This window comes from Amphibalanus amphitrite, unplaced genomic scaffold, assembly GCF_019059575.1.
Source record: "Amphibalanus amphitrite isolate SeventyFive unplaced genomic scaffold, NRLGWU_Aamphi_draft 000180F_arrow, whole genome shotgun sequence".
In the NCBI taxonomy this organism is placed as follows: Eukaryota; Metazoa; Arthropoda; class Thecostraca; order Balanomorpha; family Balanidae; genus Amphibalanus; species Amphibalanus amphitrite.
The window spans coordinates 734,646-746,807 of NW_024881675.1; the positions used below are offsets into that span (position 1 = coordinate 734,646).

Sequence of the window (12,162 nt, forward strand, 5' to 3'; positions counted from 1 at the left end):
CACGGGCAACACGGTCGTTTTTTCCGCGAAGCTCTAGCTCGATCAGGGGCGAAACGGCAATGGGGAGGGTCCAACGGACCCCCCCCCCCCCCCTATACGCTCGCTACTGGAAACACCAATACGGGCGAGGGTTAATGGATTATTAAAGACAATTTTCCAGGTTGCCCCCCCAGTCAAATTCCCTTAAAATAGGCTCTGTTGCCCCCCCCAACTCTGGGGCCGTGGGGGCGGTGCCCCCACAGCTTTGAGACGGAATACCACACTTTTTTTGCAAATGTTTTCTTTTTTTGTTGAAAAAGCCGAGGGATGAAAAATAAGTGGCCTAAAACCGGTGAGAAAACTAGATTTGGGGGTACCCTAGGTTAATCTCTATTATGGTGTGCCCCCCCAGTCGGAAAGTAGTTCCCGCGCCCCTGTAAACAGTCGATTGAATATAGATATACAATGTATGTACGTACGGCACGCCGCACGAAGACTGGTGCGTGTTTAGGCAAGCATCACTGTCTTCACGGAGTTGTTGCCAAACACGTGGATTTATGACAACGTATCAAACAGCGAATTACTCACATCGCAGAGCACCACGCCGGTCTCCAGGACCTCCATGAAGTTCTCGGCAGTCATATTGAGGCCGTACAGCGTGTTCAGCCACTCGGCCAGGTCCTCCTTCATGGCGTACAGATACTCCTCGGACGTTTTGAACGGCCGGAACGGTCGCGGCTCCAGGTGCATGATGCCGTCCCCGCTGACGTCCAGTGACGCCGACTCGGTCTGCGGCGGCGGCGTCATTCCCGGTGTCATCCCGCGCACCTCACGGGAGGGGGTTTGACGCTCCTCGCACGCGGCGCCGAGCGGTGGAGACATGACGGTGGGGGGACGAGTCCGCGCGGAACACTCCGAGACGCTGTTCACTGACACCACGCTGCGCGACGCACACTGCAGCTCCGTCACCTCACCCGACCGGCGCGCACCCGAGTTCCGTCAGAGGGTCGCTCACAAGGCTGCCGTCCACATGGCCCTGGCCGACCGGAACAGAGACGCACCGCCCACCCGACTCCGGCCCGCGATCCGCACTGACGTCCGCCGCAGACGGAGCCGCTGCGTCGGCGCGCGCGCGAGCCGGCCGTCTTGAGGCGCTGGTGGCGCCAACGGCGGCTGCCGCCGAGCGCGCGAACCGCGGATCAGGCACGCGACGCGCGCGGGCCTCATGACGGCCGGTCGCCGGACACCGCTGGGTGGTGACTCCTGACAGGACGTATAACTGTCATCGAAAGGTTACTTGTTGGGGCACGCGGTGAATCATTTCGGCCGGCCTCGAGGGGTCAAAAATGGTAGCAAAACGGCGTTAAAACGTCTTTCGTGACTCGTGAGCAAGGCTTATTCCCGATCCATCTTATATGTAAAAGGGTTGTTCAGTGGGATAATAGCTTATGGACCTCACCTATACCTATAAACAGCACATGTTCTCTCTTTCTTGGTAATTGGTAAATGGTAATGCATAATTAAATTAGGCATGTAAAAGACAAAAAATGTGTAGATACCTACCATAATGCAAACGTTAAACTTTAAACGTTACGGCTGCAATAAAGCGACGCATTGCAATCGAACGTTATAAATGGAAACATGAATCAATGAGGTGGATATCTGATACGCATAAATTATTTATTTAGGTGACCAAACCAAAAAAAGCATTTCGATAAATTGTTAAATGCCAAATAGTCGCTACTCGCTGTTACCTCGACCTATGCTGTCAACATCAAGAAATGTCCCATAAACATGGGCGGATTTATACCTGCAGGCTGCAACGATTCGTGAGTCTATTCCTTTCCAACAAGCACTTTCTTACTTTGTTAAGCATAGTTCTGAAGGGAAGGGTAACCGACTCGAGGTCCTTGCTAGCTGCTACCCCCGTTTCTCACTTTACATCCGCTGGTAAAGACGACCCCCGGTCCCTCCTATGTCTGAGATGACAGATCATCACGCTATGGGTATGTCAGACACTCAGACAATTCATCTGACTTCCAAGTGCCTATGCATACACCCGGCCTGTCTCGCTTACATACGTGTATGTTCAGTGAGCTAACAGTGGAGCTTGGCTCAGTGTTCCTGAATGAACCACAGGACAAAGCCGACAATTACCGGAATCACGGGACATCCTGCTCACTGAGCCTCTGCTGCAGATCGCGACCACCTCCATCATGACTGCGCTGCGCCGGCCCGCCAGACAGGGCACGTGTGCGGCTTTTCACGTTATGGTTATGACAGCTACCAGCGGGCGGGCCCCGCTATAAGTACTGCAGGGCGCTCAGTTCAACCACATCCGGGTGGCAGCCCGGTACGGCGCCACTGCCGCAGCCCGACGATCATGCAGAATGTATTGCCCCGGCGTCGAGGACAACCGGCTCACGATCACCTGAGATAGACGTCAGCGCATCGTCCAGCGCCGCCCAAACACTGGCCGGCTAAGTGCATGTGTATGTTCAAGTTCAAGTTCAAGTTCAATGTATTTCGAATCATTCCATTGCATGGTTTAGTATTTGATTCGATCACACACACAAAAGACATGGTACACCTACCCCGTCCCCCCCCCCACACACACACACGTACACGCACACATGCACAAACACTGCCGCAGTAGACTGATGAGTGCAGAGCAGCCAGCGCGTCACAATTTTCACGGATATGACAGAAGGCAAAAGCGCTAGGCAGCAAGGTGGCGAAGAAACTCAGCGTGTGTTCCAGAGCTAGTGGTGGTGGGTGGGAGGTGGTTCCAGGAGGTTGCCGCTCGGTAGGAAAAAGCTCGTCTCGACATTGATAAGCGATAATTTGGTAACTCTAATGCACCCGACAGCGTGGAGCGTGTGGCGCGCGCAGACACAGCCGCCCGTGTTGTGAACAAAGTGCGTAATGCCGCGGGAGCGAGCGGGTCCTTCAGCGCTCTGTTCAGCGTATGTTCACATCACGGGAGGGACTCCAGTCGCCCATATCAACTGCGAAAATGAATGGTCTACGAGCGCCGGAAAGATGACAATCCGGAATAAATAGCCGCTACATGGAGCCGCTAAGTGTCAATCATGTGTCCCGCACTGGTGAAGTTGTCGGCGCACAAGTCAATCTCACAACTCCCTTCCTGGTCTGAGCCCAGTCCGTCGTCCGCGCGGAGGCTGAGCCAGAGCCCATCTCATGCTCCGAGAGGCCCGTGCTCGCCTTGAGATAAAATCGCCCGAGTTTTTCTTCCCACCGTGATGGCCGAAGGCAGTTCCTTATGGCGGCTATGTAAGTACCTGAGCTATCAGGCCCGTCAAATGATTTCCTATCCAATATCTGCATGTATGGCCTGAGCTTGTTCTCATGGGCCAAGTATGTGTGTCAGGCGTCAGACCTGAGGCCGTACCAGGGAAGCAATTCACCATTGCCACACTAATAACATACGGTCATAGTTGCCAATTGATGGATACGTGTCAGAGACAATTCCGATTGCCCACCGAGCAGCATGATCTTACATTCGGAAGAAATGCAAGCGCGCCTTGGCGGTGCGCACTCCGATTGTACCATCGTGCAAACCACATCGAGACAATGAAACGCTTTATGCGGCCGTTCACTCGACAGCTGGGCCATTATTTCATTTCGTTCGATTCGACAGGTCTCCAGAGTCTATGCTGACTTGCTAGGCGCTAGCTCTCGACTTGATCGGGTCGTTGACGAAAAACACCGATGACCTTAGTTGCGTCCTGCCTACTTTTATGACCTCACGCAAGCACAGCAATGCAACCGTTTGCAACGGCTCGGATTTTGTGAGGAGTGTAGAAAAATCACAATTCAATATGCTTGGGATAGTGTTTGATTATTTCCGGCACCTGATCAACTGCAATATCCCACGCTCAGTTGAATGATAATGTTGAGGTCATGTCGAACTGACCTCAGGTGACCTTTATAAAAAAAAAATCAGATTAGAAGGTTACGAGAACTCGGGACTCGGGAGGCTACTACAATCAGAATCAACTCCCGATAATATCAAAGTAACTATAACTACATTATATAAAGTTACCATAATAGCTTCCCTGACTTATGCGTGCCTCCCCGTAATGACCTTCCCATAACGTAACGTAACTTCCCGGACGTATAAGTAAAGTGTAACCTCCCGGCGGTGCCGCAGGAAGTATATATGTACATCTTGTGAAAGATAACCTGGCGCTGAGGGTTTTGCGAGCTTGCAACACTGTCATCCTTGGGATAACAATGGTTCACTTATTTTTGCAGTGGTTAACAATTCAGGGATGCGGAGCCGGAGCCGGAGCCGGAGCCGGAGCCGCCGGAGCCGGCATATTTTGCCCGGAGCCGGAGCCGGAGCCGGAGCCGTCAAAAACGGGGGCGACTCCGGCTCCTTTTCTTACGAGGAAACAATTATTTACCTAGTTCGGTTTGACAGTAGGTACAAGGCGTAAAACAATGTGGTATTCAAAATAGCCTTGTTATACAAATACAGAAGCAACGTGTACCAATCCCATCGCCTTTTTCTTCCACCCGTATTTAATTGATCGCATAGGGGATGTACTGAGTAGAAGCCGGAGCCGGAGCCGCCGGAGCCGGATCATTTTACTCGGAGCCGGAGCCGGAGCCGGAGCCGCCATGACATTTCACCCGGAGCCGGAGCCGGAGCCGGAGCCGATTTTTTTCTCCGGAGCCGGAGCCGGAGCCGGAGCCGTCTGAAATTTCCACGGCTCCGCATCCCTGGTTAACATGGTTCACTGATTCATACAGTAGTGTGGTTCACTTATCAGACAGGGTTCCTGTTGATTTTCATACCTGTATCACTTGAACTTTCCATACATTGTTCCGTTACATTCATTTATGGTCTTACGAGAGACGTAAACTATGTAATTCACTGTTACATTATATAAAAATCAATCAATCACTGTTGGTCCAAGGTGCTATATTCATAACAACTATTTTACTAGCCTCTTGTTTCAAGCAGTTTACTATTTACAAATTGCAACCGAGCTCCGCCGTAGGGTATTTTATTTCCGCCGTAGTGTATTTCACTTGGGGGATTTTCTACCATACATCTGCCTGAGCTTAGGGTAATTACAATTTGTCGGCGACGTTAAAAAATGATGCACCTTTTTTCGCAGTATAGGATATCGCATGTGCATATTTCTGCCTTTTTGGGTGCGCTTTATCGGTTTTTCGTGAGTAACTCGCGTAAAAACCGTCCGATCGCGACGAAACTTTCAATGCCCCCGATTTTATCAATTTTACACCTACCCTGAAAATGTCATGACCCTGACCCAATTGACCTTTGACATGTGACCTATTTTTCGAGACCATATTTGGCCCGAATCGCGATTCGGCGTATGTCGGCTCGCATTAGCCGCGCGGTTGCAGTTTTCACGTGGTTTCAAGCGTTGAAACATGTGATATGATGCTGGTCCCATGCATTAGGGTGGGTGTCAAGGTCACCTGAAGGTCAGGTCAGCTCAATGACCTTTGATGACCTCGGTTCCTTTTTCGAGTTTTACATGTTTCTAGGCTAGTTTTTGGAGCTGATTTCGAATTTAGCAACCATTTGAACATTACAGGGGGTGTAACGAAATTATCCGGACACCTTTCTTCCCGCTGCATAATTAAAAAGCAAAACAATCTGGTACTTTTTCTTTTAACTGAGCATGTAGCCACCTTTCATAAAAACACAGTGATGAATGTTCTGGAACATTTCAGCCAATGGATTCTCCAGCACACTGGCTTTGATGCGGACCAACACCGTCTAAACCTGTGCCTGCGGTTGAGCAGTGCTTATGGCGGGTGGCCCTTCATACACTTCCTGCTGAACAAGAGCCGACAGGTTTTCGGACTTTTTCCAAGTCATAAGCGTTAGCCCAGAATGATTGAAGGTTCTATCGGCATCACTTCCCGTTCTTTTAGGGACTTTTAAGTAGCGCGCCGCCCCGCATGAAGACAGCGTGGCTTGAATCAGGCATCAGTGCGCGTTCAGAAACCGTGCCCTCCTATGCCGTCTGGTTGAGCGCCTCCAATCATGCTCCACCACCTTCCCTGGAAAAGCTCCACCCTTGCCTATGGGGCAAAATATAAGGGACAAAAACACAAAACAAGACAGATAAAAACAAAGCAAAATTAACTCATTACCTAATGAAATTCAGGCTTGAGCAAAAACATAGGTAATAGGTATCTATGTCAAATTAGAATGAAAGATTAAAATCAACCTGACCAGGCCTTACGGTCTGACCTGGTCCTAACCACCTTACTTCGCCTAACTTAACCCAATTCAACCTAGCCAATCACAACACCTGCAGAGGTACCTTCCTGGAAAAATGACGCCCAGGGAGGTGACTGACTGTCCAACTTATTGGAATACTACCATGATTGCTTGTCAAAATGTGTGTCATCATGCTCTTGTTTGACAAGTGATGTATAATAAATGTGATATTCAATAATTATCTCCTGACTGCTGACTGTTGAGTGCGATCAAAATATTCAAATAATGATCACTGATCAGGGTACAATGCTGAGCATAGTGCACACTAATCATGTTGTTTTTGTGTAGGCCCTCTGCACATTGTTGTGTGCACTGCAGTGCTATGAGCACCTTAAGTAAAAAAAGTGACTGGTGGTACATGACAAAAGGTTGTGCAACTGTGAAGTTCATGCCCTTGGTCAAGCTGGTGCCAAATGCCTATAGCTATAGCAGGATCAGTGAGGGTTGTAGACATGCTACATACATTGTGCATTGAAGATATTGGCACAAAGTTCATCCGTAATTACTATGCTTAACACCTAATGTAAGAAGCGACATAAATGCCCAGATGATAAAACTCTCTGGCCAACATCACACAAATTTATTGACATACTTTGCAGGTACATATTTACATTCATGGCAAAATATACTTTCAATTTGATTCAGAAACTAGTTGCTAGTAAGCTTGCATTTTTGTAGGTACAACAACAAACATATATTGAATCATAAAAAACTTCTCATGGCATTCATCACATACCTTTTTACCGAACAAGTACCTAGCTACCATGCAATGATTCTAAAATTTTCCGCAATCCATCTATATCTCAACTGACACAATGAATTTGAAATACCCTAACAAAACCTATAGGTAACTGTACATAAAAAGAATGCAATGCTACAAGAACTATGAATTTCTCACTAAAGTTATTCTCACATGCTGGAACGTTGAAACTCTACTTTTGTCATCCATTTCCACGTTTGATTGAGCCCTCATATCGAACTGTTTTCGTTCTTCAGTCACAAGCTTTCGCACAAATCTTGAATTTTTACACATCATCTTGAACCATGCTCCAGCAGTCTTTCCAACAAGGTACTATGTAACATCAAAGCAATTTTGATTTGTTACAACAGCTTCAGATCATGATAGGCTTGAGGTTTGTTACACCATTTGCCAGACAAATCTCTACAAAATGTGTATCAATTCCCAAACTAAGTAATTGATCATATCAGTATTTGCAGTTTCCACACAATGTTTCATAATACTATTCTATGTTTATATAAAGAAACTCAAATCATCCACAAATTGTTATTGAAACACTCCCACTTCAAGAATTCACAGCAATAACAGTACAAGCTCAGAAGCAAACAAACATTGCGCCAGATTTCGTATGAAACGCGCCATCGTCCTGAAGTTTCTACCACAGACGGTAGTTCAACCGCAGCCGTAGTGCGAAAACCCCTGCCCACCTTACCCCACGACGGAGCTCGGTTGCAATTTGTAAATACGCATAGAGGTCAATGGTTTACGAATGAAGACAAAACCTGCGCAGCATTAGGAAAATATTCTGTTTAGATAGCTGTCAGTGAACGCTCATTTATCGACGACGTCATTTTATTTGCGTACAGCCCCTTGGTCTTTTTCCGCGAGCAGTCATCAGCCTTACGTACTTTTTTTGTTTTGAATACTATTCCTGTGTTTTGTTACCAGTCTGCCTGTGTATATCCGGGGCCGTCAGTCAGAGTCGTCAGAGTATGTGCTTTTGTATGGGCCTGTTCCAGCGCCTCCAGAAGAAATTCTTGACTGGAGGCTCTACCAGAGGTTTCACTGGAGGCGCTGGAACACAATCTGGAGATTTCTGGAGATTGGCATCACATATACCAAAAGAATGACGATTGTTCTCTCTTGAAACGCAAAATTTGTTTTCAATTTAATTAAGAAAGATTAACAAAATTATAGCAATGTAATTTTCTTTACATTCAAGTTGTAAAATAATCAGTCAAAAGTCCTTTGTTTACATTCGTGATTGTCACATGTGCACCATAATTGTAGACCAGAGCCTCCAGAGAAATTGGGACCTCCCAACTCTCTGGAGGCTACTGGAGGTTTCTGGAGCTTTGGCGAGAGCTTTCTGGAGCTTTCTGGAGGCGCTGGAACGCTCTCTGGAGGATTCTAGAGCTTTCTGGAGCTTTCTGGAGGTTTCTGGAGGCGCTGGAACAGGCCCTATATATGGTGTCTGTGAACAAATTCTTATCTTGGTAGGAGACAGAATGTTCTTACTTTCATGCATTGGTTGGTTAGGTACTTATGCTTGATAAGGACTTGTTAAGGACTTAACTCCGCAAGAAATTGTTCGGGTCGGACCTTTCAAATTTTATTTAAAAAATTCGGGTGAAATCACCTTTTGCAACCTATACGCTCAAAACTGAATAAAAACCGCACTGTTTGACTAAACAACTAAACCCAATCTAACCTGACCTAACCTTAGTCCTTACCTATCGCAATATTACCTTACCTGACTCAACATGTGGTTGGGTGTAAGTTGTAAATGTTTTGTTTAAGAAGCATCGTAAGTATCGCCGTGTGGTCTCACCTTTCAACCGTCTAGAAGAATGTGTTCTCTCTTTTCATGTGTTTGTCTTGTGAATTTCTTCAGTTTTTAAAAGGTGCAAAAGGAGGAAATCACCCAAACTTGTCAGTGTGTCTTAGTCGGGTTTGGCGCCTGGCGGTATCAGTCACAAATTAGGCCACAATCCCCTGAATCTAATTTAACTTTGAATTATGACATGATTGCTGACAAAGTTTTGTAATCCAATTCAAAGCTAAAAGTCTTGTATAGCCTTGGTTGAGTCAGAAGTCCTCATTAAATTGTTACCTATACAAACTCCTCATGATATCCTTATGCTTGCTTGTTATCCTTACACAGTGTACACACTGTGCTTTTACTGGTCTAACTTATTACCTACCAAGCTAGTGGGAGATGCTGATCATGTTTGCTGATGTTGACTGATCTTGACTTGATGCTCCTACAAAGCAGCTGTTATGCATTTTTATTTACTCTGTGCTTTGATAGGGCCTTATTTTCACCTGGCCTGTGACCAGGGCTGTGTAAAATTGCCTGTTGTGGATGAATCATGAAGGTACCTGTGAAGAAACTGTGGCACTCATAGATAAGGACAGTACCTACCAAGGCTATTGCCACGGTGACTATAAATAGCTATTGCAAGGTCATTTGATATTTTAAGAAATAGTTCATTTTCATTTTTATACAGCAATTATTTCATGTTCATTTTTTTCAGGGAACTAACAAGCAACATGTTTTCTGATTCTGCAGGCATCATCGATTCATCACATGAAAAATGAAAATTACAAATGTTTGGAGAGATCTTCTGAAGATGGAAGCATGCGATACCTGAATGAAACATGAAAAATGAGTTATAATTATGGATGTTCCAGAAGGAAATGTTATATCTGATGGGGACTCACATCCCAAGGATCATGGTGCATTTGGTCTTCCTCTTGCAGCAATTATATGCATTGCTATTGTGATATATGGATTATTTGTTCTCATATGTAAGTATTTTATAAAGTTTGATTTAGTTTTTAATTATTCTTGGCATCTTGGTTTGGAATTTTGCTACATATCTGGCTTTTGTTTCTTGCCATTTTTTTAGAATCTGTCTCATTGTCATGTTTCAGAAATGTGTAATTATTCTACAGGGCGGTGTTTCACGGGATGCTGCTATGACGCTGCTATCAAATTGCGTGAGCTGACGTCACACTTGTGGTAGTGTTGCAGAGCAATGGGCCTGTTGATGTTTCCATGGAAACCCAATTTGACACGTGTAAAAGCAGCGTGCTGCTATCACCGGTGAAACAGGGCCCAGGTAATTTTAGAAGTTTACCTGAACAACATCATACCATTAATGCAATAGTGCAATATTTTGTATGCATGGTGTGTTTTGACTTAATGTCAGACTTGCAAAGAATCAGTGTTAATATGACGTTTTGTGCTGTTGCAGGCATATTTGCAAGACAAGTGATACTCAACAGAAGACCCCTGGCTGCTTTAGAATCTTTGCATTGCTGTGAATGTCTGCTGTTGATTCCAAAGCCTGCAGTTAAACTTTGTGACCTACCCTGTGGCCACTCAGGCAAGCCTGAAGTTCCAACATGCAAGCTTAATTTTGATGTAGGTACCTACCTTTTTAAATGTATGCTTGCACTTGTATATTTGGTTTGAAAACATTTATTGCTATTGATGGTGAGATGGACCACCGTTTGACTTGCTTTATTGATGATTTAACTGTTGGTGCTATGCTAATGATAAATTCCCAATTGTTACATGGGCTTCGGTGGCATTGCTATGGTGACACTGCCTACAAAAATTAGCTCATTTTTCGTTGAAACCCGAATTTAAACCCATCGTTGTGTAAAATCTCGTAATATCGCCCCACCCCGGCGCCTGACGGTCTGGCCTGGCGGCTGTCCGCAGTGGCTGTGGGCGGCGCTGCCGGCGGTGAGGTGTCGGCTGCCCGACTCGCCTCCCGGCCCGGGCTGCTGGCCGCCCGTCCTGCCGGCCGTCCAGTGTCCCAGCAGTGTGCGCTGCTGCGGTCTGGAGATCCGCCGAGACACCCGGCCCGGCATGGTGGACGCCTCGGTACCGGCTGCTGAGGTGCTCGGCTCGCCGACCACCGCCGGCCGGCCAAGCTGGCGCGGCACGGTCCTGGAGACGGCCGAGTGCCGGCAGTACAGCCGTCCCCGGGTCGACTCCGGTCCTTACAGTACCCGCAGCGCAGCGCTGGACACACCCCTCACCGGCGACTACATCCGTCACACAGCTGCCTCTGGCGACTATAACTGCCGCGCGACTGTCTCCGGCGAGGATGACCGTCAGACGTCCCAGTTTAGCGACTATAGTCACCACACGTCCCAATCGGGCGACTATAACCGTCATGCGGCTCAGACCAGTGACAGCAGCGAGCTTACAGCGGACTTCAGTAAGTACAGCCAACATAGAGCAGTTCTGGACCCGACCGCCTTGCTGTAGTCGGCAACACTGCACCCAGCCAGAGCGTCGCCTCTGGCCGGGACACGACTCAAAATCGGGACATAGCTGCTCGACCATCGAGGGTGGCAGGTCTGGTGATCCCACAGAGCTGGACTTCTCGTAGGTGATGTGAGCTACATGCTTCAGGTTCATGTAAGATTTCTGAACCCCGGCTGAACACCTTTGTGATGCCTACTTCTATGCATAGTTGACGTATAATCGTGGCGAATTTCTAATCGGGCTGTGTAATAGCTACAGCTCTTAGTGCACAAAACTGCATAGTACAAATGTGGAAACTGCTTCCGTCCAACACCAAACTCAATGTTGTGATCTCGCTGTTGTTGTTACTTGTTGTTTGTGACTGTTGATGTTTGATGTTTGTTGTTCGCCCAAGTAGACCGGGCATCTTCCCACAGTCTTCTTTCGATCTGCTGGAACGGTTTCGTGTTACGTGAAATGATGCTGTCTTTCGCTGTATATTTCGCCATTTAGGCATTTTGATTTAAACCGCTCTAGTCAGTAGTCACACGCTCATTCTCGTCACTCTGACGAATTGAAGCATACGCTCCGAAAACGCGATGCATGGGAAGACCCGGTGAAAGTAGGCTGTGTGTGTGTGTGATTATGCATTGCACGCGGTATTATGGAATTGCCGCAAGACCGTGAGAACTGGAAGTTGTGTGCTATTTGCCAATTACCTGATGTATAAACGTTAGATGCTTCCATCAATGCCACGCAACATTAGTGTTACAGTTTGTTGTGAGGTGCTCTGTGGTAATTAAAAAGAAAAGATTCAGACCCGTTGTTCATGGACAAAGAGTAAGAGGCGAAAGTATTAGGTCAAGCCATTCGCGTGCCTTCAGC

The 12,162-nt window shown here is 47.0% G+C and overlaps 1 protein-coding gene and 1 long non-coding RNA gene across 12 annotated transcripts in view; one reads left to right on the plus strand and one right to left on the minus strand.

Moving 5' to 3' along the window:
* The window catches only part of LOC122384042 (GAS2-like protein pickled eggs), a 72,883-nt gene extending 71,808 nt beyond the window's left edge, over window positions 1–1,075 (minus strand). The window contains exon 1 of the mRNA XM_043371009.1: window positions 568–1,075. Coding sequence (XP_043226944.1) covers window positions 568–861 — 294 coding nt within the window. The 5' untranslated portion in view covers window positions 862–1,075. The remainder of the gene's footprint in view (window positions 1–567) is intronic.
* Window positions 1,076–7,758: 6,683 nt separating this feature from the next.
* Window positions 7,759–12,096, plus strand: LOC122384044. Of its 11 annotated transcripts, none has more exons than XR_006256956.1 (4): window positions 7,759–7,829; window positions 9,583–9,821; window positions 10,271–10,440; window positions 10,744–12,096. It is a non-coding gene; the product is annotated as an uncharacterized LOC122384044 (long non-coding RNA). The 11 variants fall into 11 exon arrangements; XR_006256951.1 differs by having other exon boundaries at window positions 7,795–8,000; XR_006256955.1 differs by having other exon boundaries at window positions 7,822–7,870.
* The last annotated feature ends 66 nt before the right edge of the window (window positions 12,097–12,162 follow it).